We start from the raw sequence: 24,999 nt of genomic DNA, 5'->3' as shown, positions 1-24,999 counted from the left end.
GTCACGGGGACGGTGTCCGTCGAGGGTCATGTGTGTTGTTCGTTTTTTTTCTCCGCCCCGTCGCTTCTGTTGTGTGTGTTTGTGTGTGTGTGTGTGTGTGTGTGTACTCTCTTCTCTCTCTCATGCACACACGGGTAAGATCGGCTCAGTCATGGAGGAGTTGAGCGCGGTGGGTGAACAGGTCTTTGATGCCGAGTGTATCCTCAACAAACGCGTGAAGAAGGTAAAAAACGCACCCACGTCCACGCACGTTCATCGCGAGTGAAATCCCCCTGCGCGTGATTAAACCGCGTGTTTTATTTCCACAGGGCAAACTGGAGTATCTCGTGAAGTGGAGGGGATGGTCGTCCAAGTAAGTGAGATCTGGGATACACACTGCCCTCATTGTGTGTGTGTATTTATGTGTGTGCATGTAATAGGTTGCATGTGTCTATCGCGAAGTGTTTTTTCGCGATTCTTGTTGTTTATTCATTATGAGAAGCCGATATTGTCGGACGCGAGTCTTGATAAAAGCTGAAACAGAAACAATGAAAACAACAACAGCAGCGTGTTGCGCGATTTCTTTCCACGTCCACGCGCGTCTGCACCATTGCGTTTGTTTTATTATACCGCAATGAACCTGTTTCTAGGCTTGTTTTTCCGGGATCGTTCATTGTGTTGTTTTGCCTTTAGTTTGTTTAGAATCGTTGTGTATGTTTCTTTAGAAGCAGTGTTGTTGTTTTGTTCGTTGCTGTGGATCGCAGACAAGTGTAGTGTAGAAACTAAACTATAAACACACGCGTGATGTAAACGCGTTAAACATCGTTACAGTAGCGTCGCGCGGCGCTTTGTTGTCGTCAAAGATGAAACATTGAAACAGTTTTTTCGTTGTAACACTGTAACATTCTTTGTAACACTTTCGTTTCTAAGCAACACAAAGTTTCGCGCGCCTCCTGTACCGCGACACTGGTTTGTTTCAAGTTTTTTTATTAAAAAAAGCCCCACTGCAGCTGCCCCAACCCCCCCCCCACTCTCTCCCTCACTTTTACACCCTTTTGCCCCTTTATGGGCACTCGAGCTGTCAATCACTCGCCGCGCGCGCGCCACACCCCCAGCGCGCGACTCCATCTGCTTCGGCGCACGTCCTTCTTTATTTACAAATTCATTTTTTCACGGATTTTCTCTTTATACTTATTATTAGCGCTGTACGCGTGGAAGGATTTCGTAGGGCAGAAATACCCTGGAAGGGGACAAAATTCTGTTGGATCAAGTTCTAGTGATTTCTATCAATTGTGACGTTGAAGTACTTGAAATGATATGGAGGGATGCAGAAAGTCAGTTTCTGGGATTCCATGAGCACAGCCTCATATAATGCCAGTTAATCTTTAAACTGGTTCCGAAGGCAGTGGAACTGGAAATGAAAGTGGGTCAAGACATTTGTTTTTCTTTGTGTGTTTTGGTTTTAAATCGTCAGGGTGTCTTCATCTTTCTTAACGGTGTCTACCTCTGACTTTCTTTCTTCCATCACCGAATCGTATTTTTCATCCCTCCCCGTCATATAAAAGCACTTCAGAATCTTCAAAGTAAACTCAACTTATCTCATTCTCGGCCAAATGGGTTTTGTCTATAAAGTTCCAAAGTAGTATCCAAAGTAGTATCCAAATTCTGTTCATGGGAGGTACACAGATGACTCTACTGCTTTGCATGCTTCATTTTGCTAGTGTACTGGAATAGCTGAGATCAAATTCAGAGCTGTTTGTCGTGAGATGTGGATATAGACCATTTCGCACGATGTAAACAACCCGTTTCAGTTTGATTTATTTCAGATATATACGTGTTAGTTTAAGGTGTTGTCTGTATTTTGTTCTTATGTCTGGGTAATGTTTGTCTTTGTGTTGTTTACGTCTTGCAAACGACACATCTTGCTGTTTCAAAGGAATATGTTTATTCTTCTGTAATTTATCTAATGTATATCTAAACGGCTTTTATCACCTGATAATAATTTAATGTAAATGCATACATTTAGACTAACAGCGCTAGACTTTTTAAATGTAAAACGATCACTTTGTCATTTAGAACTTGTGAAGGCGGTTAAGTTTAATATCCTGACGTTGATGTTTTTCAGGCACAACAGTTGGGAACCCCAGGAAAACCTTCTTGACCCGAGACTATTGGCTGCGTTTAACAAGAGGTAAGAGTGTTTCTCTCATTGGTCGAGCAGGTCTCTGAGTAAGAGTGACGCCCCTTTCCCAAACCCCATGTGCAAACAATATGGGTGGAAACGCTTGGGAGGGCGTAAATGGGGCTCCATTCATGGGGCCATTCAGAGGCTGCAGACGTGTCCGAGCTCACCAGATTCTCTGCAGTCTGAAAATCAAACACAGTTAAACGTATCAAGCAGGAACTGGTTTTCTTTAGCGCTGCTGGTCAGCTGTGCATGTTTTGGTTTCACAGTTTATGAGACCTCAGTAACAGAAAGCACATGTTGACTCTTATCTGAAGCGATGCTGTTGTGTCAATTGTGTTAAATAGCTATGTGTTGCTATGTGGTTGTGCTGGTGCTTTTCTAAGTGGTTTTTAACTTTCTTTCATCTTTCATCTGGTGAAATTAGTCTGATTATAGAGAAACGCCTGGCTCTCATCTGGGTGTACACATGGCACATGATGAGTTATGCGCTACAGCTAAATACTCCTTAGGAACTGAGTATGAGCAAAATCAATTGTTGGGAGAAATTTTTTTTTCGGGGGGATAAAAAAAATCCAACTACTGAGTGGAAGTGGGGTGTGACAGGAATTAAGGAGAGAAAACAGGAAGTGAGGAGGTGAGAATGTTCATTCATAAAACAGGAACTGGATTTCAAAACCGGGCTTCTGCTTTGTGCCATTTCTTTTTTTAGAACGTAGAAAACTCAATTGCTTGGTTATGTTTGATGATGATGATTTTTCTTATATTAAACGGGTTTTTTGCTGATATGGTTCAGCTACATATGCGAGTTTGTTTTGGTGGTTTTAGAAACTGCAGGGATAAACAATTTAAGTAGTAAAAACACCTCCCTATCATTTCTCCTTGATGTGAAATCAAAATCATAAAGTCAGATAGATGTCAATGATGTACATAGTGAATTGCTCGCTAAGAAAAAATTATCCACATTACATTAAATGCAAATTTGGTCCACAGGGTTTAGTGTTTAGTCTTCTATTTTGTCTTAAGTCCTGATGTTTTGTTGATCCATGTGTCTAATGCTGACAGTTGTAGCTATATTTATTCTCAATGTGTTTTTTTCCTCAGGGAGCAGGAGAGAGACCTCTTGATCAGTAATAGAGGAAAGAGGCCTCGTGGACGACCCAGAAAAATATTGGTGAGTGTTGCTCCGTGTAATGGAAAACAAATCTCTCCGACGTCTCAAGCCTGAGTGCTTTTTGCTTGTGTCTCCCACAGGAAGCCATTCCATCCATGTCAAAATCCAGCAGTTCTTCATCATCATCCTCTGGTTCATCTTCCTCATCCTCTTCTTCGTCATCATCATCATCCTCGGAAGACGATGAAGATGACCTCGACAGGAACCCGAAGCCCAGTCCTCGGCCACGAGAGCTTCACCCGGTCCCTCAGAAGAAAGCACAGATCGTGTTGGCCAAGCCAGAGCCTCCTAAGAAGCGAGGGAGGAGGCCGTTGCCTCCGGAATTGAAGGCGCTGCGACAGGCCAAAGGTCCACGGAAGTTTTTTAAACCCACGCCGAAAGACTTCCACAACATTAAGAAACCGCTCATGCCCGCTAGCTTTACCTTCACCGGGTTGAACAGAGGATCTTTTACACACAATTCATCTGGGAAGAGTTCGCTAAGTTCAGCTGTGCGCTCTGTCGGATCCGCGTCCTCGCCGCTGCCGCTGCTAAGTCGCCCACCGCAAAGCAAACCCGCTTCTGATTTTACACTCTCAGTGTCGGATATGAGCAGCGGTGGGGCTGATTCAAAAACACCATCTTGCAAGTCTCCAGGAGTGGCTGCTTTAAATGTACACAACATGACAAACGGGAGCATCGGACAAGCGCAGTCGGGGTCTGCGAAACTGGAAAGTTCTGATCAGAGAGCAGCGCTCCTGAAGTCACCCTCAAACTCCTTTCCATCTCTGAAAACTCCCTCCAGCCTTCAGGCACTCAATCTGCAGAGTGTCACCAAGACCTCTCCGCCTAGCGACAGTACTCATCCAAAAAGTGCACCTAACCCGGCCAGAAAGAGTAGCACAGGATTTAACACGAGACAAGAGCCGATTCCTGCCCCCAAAAGCATCCCAACTAAATTCACATCCAACCAACCAATCCTGAAGAGTCCACAGCGGGACAGATCCAAAACGGAAGAACCCAGGGATTTAACGGAGAGATTCGGAAAGAAGAGTCAAGGCAACATGGCCGTTCAGACTCCAACATCAGAGACGCGAGATTCCCAAGACAAACAAGCTGTAAAACAAGTCAAGACCTTGAGCGAGCTCAGCACCGGAGAGGAGGGCAGTAGCTCGGATACTGACCACGATTCCCCGTTTCCCAGTAACGGCCAAGAGCTGTCCATCTCTGGTCAGGACTGGAGGCCGACGCGCAACCTGATCGAGCACGTGTTTGTCACGGATGTGACCGCGAACCTCGTGACGGTGACGGTGAAGGAGTCGCCCACTAGTGTGGGATTCTTCAGCATCCGGAATTTCTGAACGCCGACTGGAAATTTGAGACAGACTGAAGTTTTGAAGGAATTGAAGCTGTTGTCGGTGCTGCGACAGATTTTATCCTCTCGTTTTTACTCAAAGCTGAACTTTTAAAGTTTTGAAGAACAAAAAGGTGGTGATCGTTCTGAGATGTGTATAGTCTCACCTGGTGCTTAGTAAAATATCAGGCTGTTACAGGTTCCTGTACTGGTTTAAGAGAGGTTTTCTCATGTTGTTTTTACTGCTGGGATGTATGGGTGTCGATTCTGAGTATTCAAGCCAGAATGTTTTAACGGTGCCTGTTTTCAGTGCTCTGATATCAAACGTAACTCGTGAACGTCTTTGCATCTTTTTGGTACAGTACTTCACAACAGTTTTCTCTTTATTTATTATCTCTTTCTTGATTTTTTGTTTTTAGGTCATATGCTGAAACACACAGTAAAGATTCAGTTTTGTACAAAATGCACTGTTGTCGGTTTTCAATCGTTAATCCCCCCGAACTTTTCCGTCTGCGTTGGGATGCCGAGGGGTCATTTTAGCAGGATGTGACTTTTGTCATTGACATCATAATAAAAACCACCAAGGGCATGAATTGATCTTAACCATATTTTACAATCGGAAGTTTGGGTTCATAGGGGTAGTACATTTATAATCCTTGCATTGATGATATGTAGGCAGGCAAACGTTCGTCTGTTGACGTTTAGGTTGTTTTTAAAAAAATGTTTGGATAATGTATATTTGGTCACATTGTGTACTGTCTGCATTTCTTCTCATCTGTGCTTCACTGCCACACATTTTATACACAGTCTGTCATTTTTCCAAACATTAAGAGAAGCTGTGGAATTTCTGACACTGTTTATCTTACTAACACTGATTTTATCAGTGAAGTTTTTAATTTTTACCGAACTAATTTTCAGACAGATTAGCATTGATAACCCTGTCGGTTATGTGCTGGTCCTTAGCTGGTTTAAGCTGGTCAAACCAGCATCAAACATACCTAACACGGCATATGCTGTTCATTTCAACTGGGAAAATAGCACCACCTGCAATGGAACAATATGATGATAACTCCATTAGCTTAGGACTCGTCAATGCTTAACAACACAATGTTAAATTATCTGAGCCGTTTTTGGCTGAAGCGGGTTCGCTGTGACCAACTGCTTGCAGTCAGTGCAGTTTGCGCAGTCTGAGTGCCTGCGTGTCGCAGCGGGACGGCCATTATCAACGTGGACTCGTGCCTGAAGTGAGAGACAATCGCAGAGACGAGATAAGAGATAAGACATGCTGCGGTTATCGTCTATCTCTGCACTCCACCTGGTTCCCCTGTAATCTTACGTAAGAGGCGCACGGGACTGCCAAACACTCGAGACATGAGTTTTTATACAAGTCTGGATTACAACACGATATGGCCTCCAGAAGTACATAACATTCTTCAACAGTGCTTACTGTACACAGTAAAACTATTTTGGCTCAATTACCGTATGACTGGATTCCTCATAGTGTCATAACACTGAAGCCACTGCTCCGCCATGTTGGTACGCACAAGCATCTATTACATTATCACGTAGTAATGATGAAATGTATCTCAGCAGTCCCTGCTTTAATATCTAAAGCCTCACAAATCTAATGTGTTAAGCTTGGAGCGGTTACTTGTTTAAAGTCGGGAATATTCCCGTTTTAGAGTTACTCTCGTGTAATAAAGATGAATGTAAGTAACTGTTAGATCACATGTTCGAGCTTCAGAGTGTGTAATCTAAATACGGATGTTACATAAGGCACAGGACAGTATGGATCTGTGTTTTTAACTATATGACTATATTGCACTATATGATGGGACATCCGGGTTCGATTCCTGTCTCGGGTCATTATTACTACAGAGAGAATGATTACTGTAAACTGTAAGATTAGCCGTGCTAGAAAGATATGCAGGTCTGTCCTATAAATCTGGTTTTACCAGATAGACTCGGGAGGCAAGATAACGTAACGATGCATTTGTTTAACAACTGACTAGCAAACGAAAGCAAAATATTACATGATAAAGTTCTTTGGCGTAGGTCGCGTCCGTAGGTCGCATCCAAAGGGGCGCAGATTCAATTTGATTAATTACTCGAGAAAAAGTATCTAATGAAAAAACGACTCAAGTAGCTAGTGACTAGTATCGGATTATTAGCCTATATACTCTTCATCAAATTAATACTAAAATGCCAATGGGGGTGAACACAAACATTAAGTTCTCATTAACTCCAAGTGTTCGATGAGGATTGGTCAGATCTATACGTAATAAGTGACGTAACATTAGAGTCTAACCAGCAGAATTTACGCTAAAGCTTTCATTTCTGGAAGACTGTCGATTGTGGCCGTAGTCATCATCAGGTGGATCTCACATCATCACAAGCGTCTGGCTGAACTGGGAAGAGCATCAGGCCAGAAACTGGATCTTGAACCGACGACCTCTGGTGTCCTCTGGAACCTGACGAAGGGACATGTAAAACAAATAACTGATAATAGCGGCCGCTCTTGGAAAGTTAAAGAAAATTACACAGTGTGATGGAGGTGTGTGCGAGTTTAGTTTGACAAGCTAACTATATTGGGGCAAAGAGAGTATACGGTGGGTTAAAGAGTTTACGTTGATTTAAGTGAAAGCTTTATTAAAGAGATGTGTCTTTAGTCTGGTATTAAAAAAGCATTATGTCTACCTGAACCATTCTTTCACAATTTGAGGCTGATGAATCCTGGCATTGTCAACTTGGAATAAATCCGTGCCATCAGGAAATAAAGAACCAATTGATGGAATAACCTGGTCATTCAGTATATTCTGGGGGTCAGCTGACCTCATTCTTTGACAAATAACGTTGATGAACCTAGATCTCCAATCCAATGGGAGGCTCGTTCCTTTTTGCTTACTTAAATTCAGGTGGTGACTTTTTTTTGACGGGCAGTGTATAAAGCACATATTAAATAATAGGGCTGGGTTTGCGACCAATTTTGGTGATTTGGTTTTGATGACTCCAACTTAGCCACAGTATATTACTGAAATACACATTTACATGAACAATGGCCAAAGAAATCTATATTTGCTCTAACTGACAAAAAAAAACAGGACAAAAAACAATAAACCTGAATGGCAGTGTACTCACTGAACTTATGTAATTCAAAGAAAAATCATCGAGAGTATCTCCATCGAGTAGGGAAGAGCAGAGGATCCTTTTAGATCAAATATGTCACGTCTTGATCTCAGGATGATCGGACACGATTCCAAGTTAGATGAAGCCGGCTGAGGATCAACTGGATCTTCGAGGGGCGTTTTCCCAGATGACAATAATCAGGGGGGATCACATGGACCTTGTTAGACCACCGGCTTAAAGACACGTCGATATGGCTGTTCAAATGGACCTGACTCAATATCTGACGCGTCCGGGTCAGACTCTGAAGTAAAAGGCACTTGTCACATAATTCCTTAATTTCTTTCCTGTCATCACAACCCAATAGTACATTTGAACCAAAACTGAAGTACATGAATACATTATCACTTAGAAACGCAACAACACCAAATAATGTAGACCGTGGTTCTCAACCTTTTTTGAGCACTGGACCATCTCAAACCATCCTCGTGGACCCCCAACCCCCGCGCTCACACCCCATCCCATTTTCTTTCGCCAGCACAACAAAATTTTTCCACTAAAATAAAAATAGTAGTTATGTCAAAAAATTGCATTAAAATTGCACAATGCTCACTATTACGTTGCAAAAACATTATCTTTCAATATCTCCAACAGCATAAACACACTTTACTGCAGTTTATTCTTTAGACATTCATTCGTCAACAAGGTCTAACACCCGCCATTACTGATCAGTTACCATTATACGTAACCATCATACAATGTTTAATATGTATAGAATTATTAAAAACAAGAAAACAATAACAGATTTACCAACTTGAGGTTTTTCATTGTTCAATAAACAAAAGTGATAAAGTTCTATCAGGAGTGGCCTTTGAACTCTTGCGAGATACCTGTGAGTTGCCCAACTTTTTCTTCCAAAAAGTCTCCGCAAATTACATCTATGCATTCCTTGCAACCGATCTGCCGTGAATAAAGTTGGGCTGTCAGTGAAAATCTAACAGATGTCTAACCCTAGCCCAAGAACAGACTAGTCATCAATCAGTCAAAATATAAAGCTTTTATTACGGAAAATATCAATTGGCAACTTCAAAGAAAATACATTAATGAAGAAACATTGTACATTTATAAATGTATTGCAATAAACAAATATTACAATATATTAAGATATTGACATTTTCCAGGGAATTCATTTTTTGTTTAACTTCCCACCCCCCTGGTCTCCCTGGTGCTTGTTTAAAATGCCCTCCTATTGCGTAAAAGAGGTCAAACTCTGTTGCCCTCGGAAAATTTGTCATCTTTCAAATATGAAATAAATTCATTAGAAACATCATCTTAATAATAATAATCTTTACTTTACAATAAATAACAAAGTCATTGTACACTGTACTACCCTTATGCCTTTTCTATGAAACTGGACCTAAAAGTGGCTCTCCGTAAGAATGGCCTCTTTGTCGCCATCTCTGTTTGTAATTGCTACTGCAGGTGATGTGCGGCGGTATTTTCTTTACTTGAGTTGTGCTTCGGCACTGCTCAACTGTGCAGATGAGTCTGATATTTTGAGTCTTATGTCACATGTGGCCCGGGGACAATGTAATGAAAGCAAGAGCGCAGCATGACACGAAATATGCTTAAGCTGATTGTGCAGCTGGAAATATGGACATTGTCTGTTACAGGTGTGGTACAAAAGGACACAAAGCAAGCTCATACCAAAGTAAACAGTGGTGTAGTCAATGTTAAGTACCGATGCAACGGTAGAAGGCAGAGAGAAAACACATGAAAAGAATCCGAGGTGACAAGGAGTATGTCCGGGCAAGTGATGCTGAGACGTCTGCGCATGATACCAAGAGAAGAGGCCTAATGGTGGATGCAGGTGCAACTTCACACATCATCACGTTTGACGACAGTTTCCAGGCCTGAGCACATTGGCTGCAAACATAAACCAAAGTACACTGATGAGTTAATGGTTGATGTCAGAAAATACACAGAGGTAGTAGGTAGATTAATCTACCTGGCAACATGTACAAGGCCAGACCTAAGTTTTGTTGTATGTAAACTGTCACAACATTTTTCTAGGCCCACTTTACGACAATGGAAGACTGCCAAGCATGTTTTAAGATATTTGAAACGAACCCATGACAAGAACTGTGTTACAGGAAAGTGTGAAGCAGACCTTAACACATGCATACAGCGATGCGTGTGGACATCAAATACCATGTTGTGAGGTCTGTAATAAATGAGGGCAGGATTGGTCTAGAGTACTGTCCAACTGACAACATGTACTAACAAAACCAGTAACAAAGCTTAAAGCCACAATATGAAGGTTATGAAATATCCAAAAATCACTTGAACAGTTTGACATATTTCATGCGATTGTGTACTTACATTATCCCAATTGTTCCCAAGAATGTGCAAATCCAGATAAATTCGTTTTTTTAAATAATGTCCCGTCCCGTGTCTCCCTTGTGTTTGTCTCATATCAGTGACTTAATATCCGCTGCTCCGCACGACCCTCAGTTTCCAGTTGAAGAAACTACGGCAACACGCAAATGCAGAAGCGATTATACAGCATCTGGAATGCAGGATCTGTTGTTCTGTTATTATGGATCACGATTACTCTTTGGCGAGTTAAGGGAACCCAAGACAGCATAAACGTTGGCTGATGTCCTTAGGGAACATCATGTTGACCTGGGACAACATTCAATCAGATTTCAGAAATAAATTTACAGTTTTTTTTAAGATTAATTTTACAACAAGGATTAGGTGCTTCTAGACCATTGTTTTTCACTTATCATTTCCCTCTGGTTTTAGGGGTAAGTTATTGTTAGGATTGGGGTTTGGTTTGGGTTTAGGGTTTATTTATAAAAAAGTTGTCCTTAGGACTTCAACCACTTGGCAAAATCAGGTCGAGCGATTGCATCCATACCTGCAGCTTATGAACCAGAACTCTACTTAAACTCACCTTCACCTCACGTTTTGTCAGGTCTACTCGTATCCGGTGTCCGTTTAGTGCTGACCCAGTTGTTTATGTGTTTACCTGTGGATTACGTACTGTGGCTTACTGTGTTTATTACCTGTGGAAATTCAGTAAACTGTTGAAGAATGTATGTTTGTGTTGTGAGAGTGATGACGAGTTTAAGGAATGTAAAACAACAGGTTTTGTAAGAACAGCTCTTTAAATGCAAACAGTTTTAAAACCTGTCTAAAGTTATAAAGCAGGTGAACAATTGTTTATTAAAGTAAAATCGCATCACTCCACTAAATACTAAAGTTATAAACTCTATAGGCTAGTCTAAATATAAAGATAAGCACACACACAAGCACGCAAAAACACACACACGGATGTGATGGGTGTGACATTCATTCTGGTAAAAGATAAAGTAAATCAGTGTCACGAAATGATTTTGGACAGAACCCAGATGCAGGCAGACGAAGGTTAAATATAAATGTTTATTAAATAAAACACCCGCAATGGGGAAAAACAAGAACAAAAACACACTAGCCAACAAACACTAGAAACAAACACTTTCCACGAGGGGAAAAACCAAGGTCTATATAAAAGAGAAATAATAAGTCTACAAACTGGAACAGGAACAACATGTAATCCAACGACAAGACATCCGTGTTACACATGAACAGTAGACAATAGATAAAGACATATGATAAAGACAGTAGAAAAAGACAATGCACCAACACTGAACAGAGAGAAACTGAGACCATATAAAGGGAGACACTAACGAGGAGTGATTACATGGGGAGAGTGGTGACAGCTGATGGGAATAAAACCCTAATTAAAGTGAAACACCAAACAGACGATGGGAATGAAACCCTTAGGAAATTACCAGAGATAGGAGGGTGGGGCTGAGAGACATAACAGGAAGACACGTGGCATCACGTAACAACATAAAGCCACATGTCTCCACACATAACACAACAAAAACCCGAAAGACGTAGCAATGTCATGACTCTGCCCAGGGAGCTTGAAAGCTCGAGACAGGAAGGACAGAGTCCTAACAATCAGTTCACAGGAACTCTGGTCAAGTTCTGAAGAAACACTTTTGTCTTGAGATGTTTTCATGACACACGTCCTAACAGAGATCTTAAGTGTTCACAGACTCCAGACGGGACGTCTTTATTCATTGACATCTGATGTGATGTGATGCATCTCACTGTTATTACAGTGTTTGTGAGTATAAACTATAAACGTCTGATTGTCTCATATAGATTCAGTAATTTGACTTATTTCTCATTTCAGTTTGAAGCATTGATATTGTGAAGATTTATGTGTAATATAGTGAATTTCACGAGTTTGTATTAAAATATGATCTTTGACAGATGAACAAACTCTTTCTTAACTCTGTTTCTATCACATGATCTTTACCAGTTTAACCAGTTCTCATCTGACAGACTGACATTTTATGACTTAATAACTGATGTAGTTTCAGTGACATGCGGACCTGTCGTCATGAAAAAAAACTAATTATGATAATGTAAAATAAATTGAATAAATTAACTTAATTTATAAATAAAGGTAAAACCATAAATGGTTTTCAATTATAGACGAAAAATAGGACCAGATCAAAAAAACTATTTAATTTGAGATAGATAGATAATCTTTAATAAATAGAAAATTATTTAGTTTTTCCTGTAAAGGAGTAAGTGCCTCCAAAGCCATGAACGTCACTGGGTTGTTTATGTAAATTTTTTTCATATCATCTGTCTGAACTGACACGTTGTATACATGTTCTCCTCATCAGTGACGTGTCATTCAGAGATGAAGTTCATCTGTGTGACTTTACTGATTATTACTGGAATTACACTATCAGGTAAATGTTTACTGTGTTTACATGAGTCAAATATGAGTAATAGGAGGTAATCATTAAGAAAACAATGTTGAATTCACGTTTGCATCAAAAGTTTCACAATAAATGAAATTTAAATGTTTTTACTCTGAAGTGTCGAGCACTTGAAGTGTCTCTCTGTAGAGAAATCATCATCAGCATAATTCATTATAACTGAGTGTTGTAACATATGAAATAATTCACATGAATCTCATATCAGATGAGTACGAGGTGATCGGTCCTTCAGCTCCTGTGATGACTGTATCTGGTGAAGATGTGATTCTGCCGTGTTCTATCAAACCCAACATCAGTGCTGTGAACATGAGAGTCCAGTGGATCAGACTTGATCTCAAAGACTCAATAGTTCATCTGTATGAAGATCATAAAGACATAAACACAGATCAGCTTCAGTCGTACAGAGGAAGAACTCAAGTGTTTAAAGAAGAACTAGAGAAAGGAAACACATCACTCAAACTCTCAAGAGTCCAAATCTCTGATGAAGGACTTTACAAGTGTTTCATTCAGTCTGAATCCTGGAGTGATGACGTCACTGTTGATCTGAGAGTTGAAGGTGAACAAAACCACTAAAACACTGAATGAGTAGTTTAGTGATGCTGATAATGATTTTGTTTCTTGTGTTTTTCTTTTGTTAGAATCCCAATATGCCTGAACAAGTTGAACAAAAGACAGAAACTTCATAAACAAATGTTTTCATCATTGTCTTGTGTAGCTGTAGGTCGTCTTCCAGTGATCACTGTAGATGGGTTTGATGCTTCTGGTGGTCTTCATCTACAGTGTGAATCTAAAGGCTGGAACCCTGAACCTGATCTGGTGTGTCTGAACAGTGAAGGAGTCAATTTAACATCTGAATCTACAGACACACACAGAGATGACACAGATGGATTCAGTGTGAAACACATGATCACTGTATATAACACTGACACTAAATATCACTGCAGAGTCAGAATGATTCATCACATGATGGAGGCTGAGATCATCACATCCAGTGAGTACAGATTTATGTTCTGTATTTCCTCTGATCTCATGATCATCTGAAGCAGTAGAAAACATGAACATATTCATAACTGAACTCAATATAATCACTGACATCAGTTAAAGAGGTTTCAGGAGTCTCACGTGATGTTATTTTCATCATTTACTTTGACAGTTTAAAAGCCGATTTTTTTATTCAGGAGACATTGTTTTGCTTTCTTCCTCACACAGAAATGAGTGCTTATACATTGGTATAAAAAAGTATTTAGTTAGCCACCAATTGTGCAAGTTCTCCCACTTAAAAAGATGAGAGAGGCCTGTAACATTTCAACTATGAGAGACAGAATGAGGGAAAAGAATCCAGAAAATCACATTGTCTGATTTTTAAAGAATTTATTTGCAAATTATGGTGGAAAATAAGTATTTGGTCACCTAGAAAAAAGCAAGATTTCTGGCTCTCATAGACCTGTTACTTCTTCTTTAAGAGGCTCCTCTGTCCTCCACTCGTAACCTGTATTAATGGGACCAGTTTGAACTCGTTATCACTATAAAAGACACCAGTCCACAACCTCAAACAGTCAGACTCCAAACTTCACTATGGCCAAGACCAAAGAGCTCTCAAAGGACACCAGAAACAAAATTATAGACCTGCACCAGGCTGGGAAGACTGAATCTGCAATAGGTAAGAAGCTTGGTGTGAAGAAATCAACTGTGGGAGCAATTATTAGAAAATGGAAGAAACAAGACCACTGATAATCTCCCTCGATCTGGGGATCCACGCAACATCTCACCCCGTGGGTTCAAAATGTTTACAAGAACGGTGAGCAATAAAATCCCAGAACCACACGGGGGGACCTAGTGAATGACCTGCAGAGAGCTGGGACCAAAGTAACAAAGGCTACCATCAGTAACACACTTTGCAGCCAGGGTCTCAAATCCTGCAGTGATGTTTGCTAGAGAGCATTTGGATAATCCAGAAGAGGATTGGGAGAATGTTATATGGTCAGATGAAACCAAAATATAACTTTTTGGTAAAAACTCAACTTGTCGTGTTTGGAGGAGAAAGAATGCTGAGTTGCATCCCAAGAACACCATACCTACTGTGAGGCATGGGGGTGGAAACATCATGCTTTGGGGCTGTTTTTGAATGGGGCCATGTATCGTTAGATTTTGAGTAATAACCTTCTTCTATCAGCTAGGGCATTGAAGATGCAACGTGGCTGGGTCTTTCAGCATGACAATGATCACAAACACACCGCCCGGGCAACGAAGCAGTGGCTTCGTAAGAAGCATTTCAAGGTCCTGGAGTGGCCTAGCCAGTCTCCAGATCTCAACCCCATAGAAAATCTGTGGATGGAGTTGAAAATCCGTGTTGCCCAGCAACAGCCCCAAAACATCTCTAGAGGAGATCTGCATGGAGGAATGGGCAAAACAACCAGCAACAGTGTGTAAAAAAACTTGTGGAGACTTACAGAAAACGTTTGACCTCTGTCATTGCCAACAAAGGGAATATAACAAGTTATTGAGATGAACTTTTGTTATTGACCAAATACGTATTTTTCCCCATAATTCGCTAATAAATCATTTAACATCAGACAGTGTGATTTTCTGGAATTTTCTTTCTCATTCTATCTCTCATAGTTAAGAAAATTACAGGCCTCTCTCGTCTTTTTAAGTGGTAGAACTTGCACAATTGGTGGCTGTCATAATACTTTTTTGCCCCACTGTATATAAACATGATCAGCTGCCTGTCTTTAGGGGTCAATTGATGATGATGAAGATGATTCTTGACATTAAGAAAGTTTGACAGCATCAGATCTTTTCTACATGTTTGTTTTTGTGAAACATAGTTTGCACTGCACTTGAGTTTACATGTCAAATATTGCACTAAAAACATTGTGTAATTGTTTATATTTATAATGAATCTGAGTTATTTTAGACTGTAAACATTGAGTCTCAGTTTTGTTTTACAGGTAACATGTTTCTCTCTTGGAGATCTTCAGTGATTCTGATATCAGTTGCTGTTGTTCTCAGTGTGATACTGATCATTGTGTTTGTCTGTAAAAAGAGAGGTAACAGTCATGTGTTTTATCATATTTAACTTGTATTAATACTGTATATATAGTGTTTATATATATTAAGAGATGTTGTTTATGTCGGCATTGAGCATCTCATGGAGTGTGTGTGAATGATGTTTGTTACAGTTTTATAAAAGCAACTTTATATAGATTCAGATTCATCTTATCTTCAGCTAAACACACATTTGAGATGTTTAACTTCTCAAGTTTTATGATCGGTTCTGGAAACTAAACCAAACACACGATATACAGGATCAATACAGGACAATATACAAACACCATCATCACATTAGAGCAAATCTTTAAATAATCATATAGGGTGTTTGTTATTCCTGTTGTGAAGTAATAATTATATCATTTCAATGCTGTTTTCTCTTCAGAACAACAGAGAGAGAAACAGAGAATAAAGAATGAAGACCAGAGAATACTGAAGGGTAATTTTATCTCTTGGTGATTGAAACATTTTTGTTTGGTCAACTGGCTATTTAATAATAAAAATATGAAATATGTTTGTTTGTACATGTTTCTTTTGTATTTTCTGTTTTTTATATTTTAATTAAGTTTTTTCTTTACTTTAAATTTTCCTCAGATCATGAGCAACTACAGAGGACTGTGGGAAGTGGTGAGATGATTTAAATGTCTTTATTATTTTAATTGATACATTTTTATATTAACACTTTCATATTTGGGTTATCAATCATTAGGCGCGATTCACATTTCGAGCCGCATCTCTTTGGGCCAATTCACACATCGCGTTTTGCTTGACTGTAAACTGCTTCAAATTATTATTTTGTCTGTCTTCTGTATTATTGGTTGATGTCTCTCACGTAGACACGTTGCTCCAATATGCGTTCTATTGTAGTTTTAAAAACAACCTGAGTAAATCTCATCTGTGGTGTTTTTTATGTGCAAAGTACGATTTAACATGGAAGTTATGCAAATGTAGAAAAGAAGCTCAATATTAATTCTTCGTATTTAAATTCTATGAACTGAAACCATGCACGATATAAAACACGGTCAATTTAAAGCGGCCATAACTCAGACAGTTTCTGTATATCTCATGTTAATCTGTAGTACTCACAGAATCACATTTATAAAAGACAGATACAGCTGTATGATTATTTCTGAAAATAAAGTAAAAAAAATCATGTCAATTTCAAAATAAACACCGTGTGCAGACTCCAGATTGTATTTCACGGCCACATATCCCAGACATAATACCATAAATGGACGAGGAGAGGTTCATCCTCGAACAAAACCAAGATTATTTTGTGGTAAAATACTATAATTGTTGAAGAGGCGGGTAAGTATAATTCTGTCATGGACTCTGTATAACTCAACACTGTCTGTGTGTTTTTAGTGACTTCACTGTTAAGAAAACATGCAGGTAAGTGAAAGTTTGATCACATGATTCAAGTGTTTTAGATCTACAGCTGTTACAGGTGATTGTTTGTGTCTCAATGTGAAGTGAGCTATAGGATCTTTATCAGCGTCTGAACACGTGAACATGATTTACTTATTCACAACCTGATAGAGACACAGAGTTACTTTATGAACTGACCATCAATTCAGATATGTGTAATGTAGTATTATGTGTAATGTAAGTAGTTCTTTTTGAAACTATATATTTAAAAGCTTATTGTAATGCAGTTTAAAATGCTTTGAGGTTCTGAGTTTGGAGATGAAAGTTCATGAGAAACCAGCATGATCTCATGTGAATCATATTTATTTTATGAGGCTTATGGATTTTCTGGGATAAGAATTGCACAAAAACATAAAATCATTAGAAAAAAGCTCTCTGTAAATTTGATGTTTTAGTGCATCGTTCGACAAAATTTCTCCAGATAAAACACACTGTGTCTTCCGTTTAGTCTCAGTTCCTGCCATTATAAACCAAAGTTAATCTATTCATCCGACGGCTGTGACAGTGGCAGCTTTTTACCACCGCGGTGGAAATGGACAAATCAACAGTGGTTGTGCGGTGGTTTGGGAAATATATATTAATTATAAATAATATTATTATATTTGCGTGTAGCAACCACATGACGAGTGGGAGAGAAATGGACCCTTTTTAAATACTTGAAATTGAAATATGATATCTGAAATAAATAAGTATGAATCCTCCGTCCATGCGCAAATCTATCAGTGAAACTGCACACTACAGCATATAAAACATTTCAATAAATATCAGTAAATAATGAGAACTTAAATGATTAAAGTTAAATATAAAATAAAGCTCCTGTTGCAGTGACAACTTCAGTTAGTCGCGTATTAACCCTTACACTCCTTAACAATCCCATGTGAAACAAACTGTTTAAACCTATGATGGTGGCGTTATCGGCAACCCCGACAAAAAGCGGGTCATAGCCTGACTATTTCCTTTTCACAAAACTTTGACTGTAACATAATTTATTTTTGAATGTTGTAACGTGTTGTGACGTGTTTGGTGTTGCGACATTCAAATATAAATTGGCATTTAGTTAAAGCATCTTGACTCGACATTAGTGTTTCTTTAACATGTAAATTCATAAGACGTATTAAATCATTACAAAACAACAAAATGTGTCAATTTAAAAATACAAATTAATTTGGCGTTAGTCTACCACTGCTTATACGGCCCACCAGATGGCGCTCCGAGGCCCAACCGAGGGCCGCGGCCCACCAGTTGAGAATCACAATTACAGAGGACATACATGAGCACTACTAACTGTCTATAGGATTGTTATCTGAATATTCAATTATAAAATTGTCGTACAAAACAAAATCCCAGGACTAAAGGCAAGGCAAGGCAAGGCAAGGCAAGGCAAGGCAAGGCAGGGCAGGGCAGGGCAGGGCAGGGCAGGGCAGGGCAGGGCAGGGCAGGGCAGGGCAGGGCAGGGCAGGGCAGGGCAGGGCAGGGCAGGGCAGGGCAGGGCAGGGCAGGGCAGGGCAGGGCAGGGCAGGGCAGGGCAGGGCAGGGCAGGGCAGGGCAGGGCAGGGCAGGGCAGGGCAGGGCAGGGCAGGGCAGGGCAGGGCAGGGCAGGGCAAGGCAAGGCAAGGCAAGGCAAGGCAAGGCAAGCCAATTTATATAGCACATTTCATACACAATGGTAATTCAAAGTGCTTTACATTGAAGAAATAAAAATATCTGTTTGATAGAACAGTGAGGAAATAAGATATAATAGCTAAATGCAGACTCTCCTTGCTTGGAGAGAACCCTTGGTATTTCTAGCTGATGCGATCCTAATGACCTGAGTGTTCTTTTGGGTCTGTATTCAATGAGCATATCTGCAATGTATTTAGGTCCTGGGCCATTGAATGATTTATACCAGTAATACCACTTTAAAATCTATCCTATATGTAACTGGTAGCCAGTGTAAAGGCCTGAGGACTGGTGTGATATGATCAGAATCCTTGCCGCAGCGTTCTGTCAAGTCAAGTCAAGTCAGCATTATTTATATAGCGCTTTTTACAATTTTCATTGTTACAAAGCAGCTGTACAAGAAAACATTGACTATAAGCAAAACATACAAGGTTATGGAAGTCAAAACACAGGTCAAATAGCAGACACACAATAAATTCCTATATGCAGTGTTAATTAAATAAAACTATCAAATTCTAGCAGCCCCCCCGGCCAGGCAAACAGTGCAAAACTGTGCAAACGGTGGCGAGGAACCCAAAACTCCATTGGAGGAGAAAAAAACCTCATAGGGAAACCAGGCCTAACCAGGGGATTCCAGTTCCCCTCTGGCAAAAACTGCAGCCTGTTCTGTTCAGTTCTGTATGAGCTGCATCTGTCTTATGGTCTTTTTGGGGAGGCCAGTTAGGAGTCCATTACAATAATCCACCCTGCTGGTGATGAAGGCATGCACAAGTCTTGACTGGAAACAAAGCATCTAATTCTTGCAATATTTTGCAGATGATGGTATGCTGATTTAGTTATTGCTTTGACATGACTATTGAAGCTAAGGTCTGACTCTAGAGACACACCAAGGTACTTTAAATCCATCCATTACAATCCTGCCTTTTCTTTGCTCGTCCCATTTTCACACACTTAGACTAACTGGGGAGGACCGTAACAGAATGCTTGTCATCATTTCATCTGAATGATTGTACAGTAACTACTTTACCGATCTATTATCTACGATTTATCAAGACTAAGAAAGCATATACCTTTATCAATGAGATAATAAGTTACTTTTGTGTAGATCAACCAGACAATCCAGTCTACAGCCCAAAACCGAGAATATTCTAAAAGAATCAACAAAAATACCAAAAATGTCCACTATCATCCTCAGAATCTTTCTCCTTCACTTACTTTCGCACTTTCATGTTCTGGGCCCATCGACAGGACACGCATGGACGCCTGTGTCTGGCCTACGCGGAGGCGGCTCCATCTTAGTCTAACTGCCCAGAGATTCTGTTAGGCAATGTCACCTGGTTTCTGTAGCCAGGCAGCCACAACGCCGGCCAAAAGGGACACGGTTCCTTTTTTTGTCTACGCCCCAGTCTGCACGCACCCGGGCTTCAGGATCAGCCAACTTCGCCTTGGTGGAATCCCGCGGCTATGCGCGCATTCCCCACCGTAAAGCAGGCGATTGCAGCGTACCTGGTGTTCACGCAATGTCTTGTTCCTTCCTCTCAGGGAACCGAGGTTATGACAGTAACCAGAGACGTTAACATGTGACATAATATAACATAAAAAATTTTGACTTTAAATGTGTATCTCGTGTTGTGCTTGTCATAATGAATTTGTTTTGAGTTTGTTTATCATCTGTTATCATTTATTATATGTCAGTTCATTTGCTGTGATTATGTTTTGTTCTGTAAAGTGATTTAAGTTTCTAGAAAAGCACAAACTAATATATGCTTATTCTCATTATTATGACATCATTCATGTGTTAAACAGACTAATATTCTCATCATTATGACATCATTCATGTGTTAAACAGACTAATATTCTTATTCTCATCATTATGACATCATTCATGTGTTAAACAGAATTCTTCATATTTTAACAGTGAATGTGACTCTGGATGCTGATTCAGCTCATCCTCGTCTCATTGTGTCTCATGAGGGGAAACAAGTGAGATATGAAGACAAACAACATGAAAGAGTGAAGAATGAAGGACAAAACACGTTCGATGAATGTCTCTGTGTTGTTGGAAATGAAGGATTCTCTTCAGGGTGTTTTTATTATGAGGTGCAGGTGAAGGGGGCAGATTGGTGGTGTGTTGGTGTGACCAGAGAATCTGCTCAGAGGAAGGGCCGGATCAGACTATATCCTCAGAATGGATTCTGGACTCTGTGTTTGTATAATAACAGTTATTATGCTCATGACAATCTTCGTCTTTCTCTGAGTGTGAAGCCTGAGAGGATCGGTGTGTTTGTGGATTATGAGAAGAGTCGAGTCTCATTTTATGATGTGGAGTCCATGAGTCATATTCACTCTTTTACTGATCAATCTTTCAATGAGAAACTATATCCTGTTTTCTCTTTGGGTTCCTCTGGTCCACTCATCATCTGTAGTGATCTCTCATGAGATCAGAATATAAACTCATGACTTCAGTTTGTCTTTAATCATGTTAAATGGAGACAATAGATGAAAACTGGAAATACAGAAACATCCCCTAAATTAATTTCAGTAAAATTATAGGATACAAGGAGAAATATTAACTAGTTTTCCATATGTTTCTTGTGAATGTCTTGTCTAGTTCTGTAATTGTATAGGTTTTGATATTTTTTACGTATTTTAAAAATTAAACTGTAATCAATGAAATTGTGTAATAAAAACATAACTTTTCTGACAACTGGGCCTCAGCTGTTATCCCTGTAAATTTACTCTTTCCGCTGTTTTTCTTGTAAATGTTCTGTCTTTTCCTGTACTTTTACATTCTCTGACCGTATTTCAAAATATACATAAAAATATGTAAAAAAGTGCTTAATTTCTTTTACATTTCTCCTGCAAATTTGTAAAAAAAGAACAAAAGAATTCTGTAAAAATTACAGTTTTTTTAAATGTGTGATCTGACTGCAGTTTATTTGCATTTATTGTTTCAGATTATATTTGTTACTCAATTTTTGATCAGAGTTTAAAGTTTGTTTTCATTTGATAGTGTCAGGGTTCTGCCACTGGGTGTCAGGTTTTTCTAGTCTTAGGGCAGGATCTTGACAGTACCATGTCTTTTGTGTGGAAAGAAACACATTAATGTGCGTTCTCTCCGGTCTCGTCTTTGGCCCCGCCCCTCTCGTTCTCTCATTAGCTTCTCTTTAGTGTTTCAGTCCCCACACCTGCCTTGATAATTATCCTAGTTTGTCTCCCTATATATTGCCCTTGTGTTTGCTATCCTGGGCTGAATTATTTTGTATGTCTTTTTGCATTGCCTTATATAGGCCTCGCATCGCATCGCATCGCATCGCATCGCATCGCATCGCATCGCATCGCATCGCATCGCATCGCATCGCATCGCATCGCATCGCATCGCATCGCATCATCATTTGTTCTCATCAATGAGAAGTAAGTCTTGTATCCTGTGTTCTCGTTTTGCCCCATTGCGGGAAGTCTTTTGTTCTTGTTTGTATTTTAGTTTTGTTACTGTTTTACCCCATCATGTGCTTTATTTTATTATTAAAGTCTTCTGTGTATGCACTGCTGCCTGCACTTGGGTTCTTCCCTTACAATACCTTGACAGACATTACCTGCTGATTGTGAAGACAAAGAAGAAAACACTGTAATAAACGATTGTGAACGAACATTTTGCATTTGAGATGTTGACCAATAGATATTGTATTCATCATGTTAAACATATTTGTCATGTTATGAAATTATTTTCTTATTCGTTTACTGTTTTTTGTTAGTTTTTGTTTTTTACTTGTATTTTTACAAAGTATTCCCTGTAGAAGTGGGCTGCTGGGGCTGTAATTCCAATACCACTACAAGGCTGCTTAAGAAAGTGGGAATCAGAGGACCAGCCCAACAGATGGTAGTCAAAGAACTTGTGGTTGAAACGGAAGGTCACAATATGGGCTGGCAAATGACCACATCATAAAATATAACAGCCTTAGCCAACGGGTTGGCGCATATGGTTGCGTTGATTTTTGTACTATGTTGTAATGTTGTGCCATACGGGACCAGGGGCACTGAGCATGGAAAGGCCATGTCCAGAGGGATGAGGTTGATGAATGTAAGACGCGCCATGAACGTAAGATAGAAGTCTTGATTAAGGATGTAACCTGAGATCCCTGATGGAGGGAACAAGAGGTTGTGTCGAGACTGACAGAATGGGGTTTGACTTGAGAACCTATCATCTCCGATTGTACTTTTAAATGGCCAATGAACTTGTCGAATGGGACGGCACGCAAGTCCCCGCCCCGTACATACGTCCATTTATTTACCTTTTGGGCTGAGGAACCTGTGTGTCATTCTCATTCGTTGCAGCGGATGGCGAAGCATTGTGTTATGATGCACACAATGTCTTGATCGCTCCATCAGGGAACTGAGGTTACATCTCTAACCAAGATGATCCCTTTCTGTCGGTCTCTCGACGTTGTCTAGACTGACAGAATGGGGTAACTATACCAAAATGCCACAGCACTAAGCCGCGTCACGACTTCCAGCAGAGCGACACTGACTGGCCTGGGCGAGTCACAAGTGAGCGCCCCCCTCATCGTAACCCTCCAGTGGTGTAGTAAGGCATCAATTGGTGTGATAACAATGAGATGCTCTTACTACCGGCCGTACAGGTGGTGGCCTTGCTGCTCTAGAGGCGAGATAGCCGCCGTAAGGAACACTGGGAAGCAATATCCCCTCGTCTGAGGGGGGGACGGTATGGAGACCACATCTGCCACATGGAAATAATACGTGGAATACCTTCACTGGAGTAGTAGTGCAGGGCCCCAACCAGTGGTGCATAAAAACGGGGATCTGTTCCCTGCCTCATGTACCTGTTCCCTGCTCAAGTTAAGGTTCTTAGTTGGATAACCCGTCTTCTTGGCTTGCCCGTTGTTATCCGTCCAGTGTTTGTAAGACGTTGTGTCAAAAGTTAATTTAAGTAATTGTCTATTATTGCCCCCTCATGGGTGGTGTTTTGTTTTCTGTATTGGTATTTAGTCTTGTAAGTGTTTTCCCCCCACCGTGGGGGTTTGTTTTGTCTTGTGTCAGAATAAAGTATTGTCAACCCCTTCACAGCTGCCTGCAATTGGGTTCTTCCTCCACGACAGTGACAGTTTGTACTGTATGATGTGTATTGATAGATCTTATGGGTGCTGTGTCGCCTCTGAGGATTATTTCAAATATCTTGTTTGCTTATTAATAAACTTAATGAACTGGTTACATTTGAGAAGAATCATTCTGTGGTCAGATCACATTTAGCTTCAGTTTAAGGAATGTAAAACATCAGGTTTTATATAAACAGCTCATTAAGTTACAGATGCAGTCAGTTTTAAAACCTGTCTAAAGTTATAAAGCAGGTAAACGATTGTTTAATAAAGTAAAATCACATCAATCCACTCAATACCAAAGTTAGTCTAAATGTACAGATGAAAATTCACACTCCCACACCTGTTGATCAGCGAGAATAATGTGAGGTGTGTGACAAGTAAATCAGTTCTCAGGTACTCTGGTCAAGTTCTGAAGAAACATTTTTGTCTTGAGATGTTTTCATGACACACGTCCACAGAGATCTTTAGTGTTCACAGACTCCAGACGGGACGTCTTTATTCATTGACACCTGATGTGATGTGATGCATCTCAGTGTTATTACAGTGTTTGTGAGTATAAACTATAAACGTCTGACTGTCTCATATAGATTCAGTAATTTACTTATTTCTCATTTCTGTTTGAAGCATTGATATTGTGTAAATGTATGTGTGACATAGTGATTTCATGAGTTTGTGTTTAAATATGATATTTGACAGATGAACAAACTCTTTCTAAACTCTGTTTCTATCACATGATCTTCATTATGTGGTATTTTATGTAAAACGGTCTCATACTCTCACTGACTATCTGTATGCCCCAATCAATTTTTTATTTTCAGTGACGTGTCGTTCAGAGATGAAGTTCATTTGTGTGACTTTACTGATTATTACTAGAATTACATAATCAGGTAAATGTTTACTGTGTTTACATGTGTAAAATATTAGAGAGATGCTGTTATAATTCATAAAACAATGTTGGATTCAAGTTTGCATCAAAAGTTTCAGAATAAATTACAAATAAAATGTGTTTTTACCCTGAAGTGTTGAGTACTTGAAGTGTCTCTCTATAGAGAGATTATGATCATGTTTGATACACAACACTGTACATCACTGACACA

The 24,999-nt window shown here is 39.8% G+C and overlaps 2 protein-coding genes across 2 annotated transcripts; both read left to right on the top strand.

Moving 5' to 3' along the window:
- The first annotated feature begins 12 nt into the window (after positions 1-12).
- On the top strand, positions 13-6,385 carry cbx2 (chromobox homolog 2 (Drosophila Pc class)). The gene is made up of 5 exons (XM_079457415.1): positions 13-223; positions 309-352; positions 2,105-2,170; positions 3,269-3,338; positions 3,419-6,385. Exons 1-5 carry the CDS (start codon positions 29-31, stop codon positions 4,676-4,678), a joined length of 1,635 nt encoding a protein of 544 aa, XP_079313541.1. The 5' UTR covers positions 13-28; the 3' UTR covers positions 4,679-6,385.
- Positions 6,386-11,146: 4,761 nt separating this feature from the next.
- On the top strand, positions 11,147-22,523 carry LOC306894741 (butyrophilin subfamily 1 member A1-like). Its single transcript, XM_079457487.1, has 10 exons — positions 11,147-11,179; positions 11,813-11,977; positions 12,549-12,617; positions 12,853-13,203; positions 13,363-13,638; positions 15,599-15,697; positions 16,084-16,137; positions 16,293-16,325; positions 17,064-17,090; positions 20,704-22,523. Exons 3-10 carry the CDS (start codon positions 12,566-12,568, stop codon positions 21,222-21,224), a joined length of 1,413 nt encoding a protein of 470 aa, XP_079313613.1. The 5' UTR covers positions 11,147-11,179; positions 11,813-11,977; positions 12,549-12,565; the 3' UTR covers positions 21,225-22,523.
- Positions 22,524-24,999: the final 2,476 nt, after the last annotated feature.

The sequence above is a fragment of the Barbatula barbatula genome, assembly GCF_947034865.1.
Source record: "Barbatula barbatula genome assembly, chromosome: 5".
Classification (NCBI taxonomy): domain Eukaryota; kingdom Metazoa; phylum Chordata; class Actinopteri; order Cypriniformes; family Nemacheilidae; genus Barbatula; species Barbatula barbatula.
This window is presented reverse-complemented; position numbering and strand designations above follow the sequence as displayed.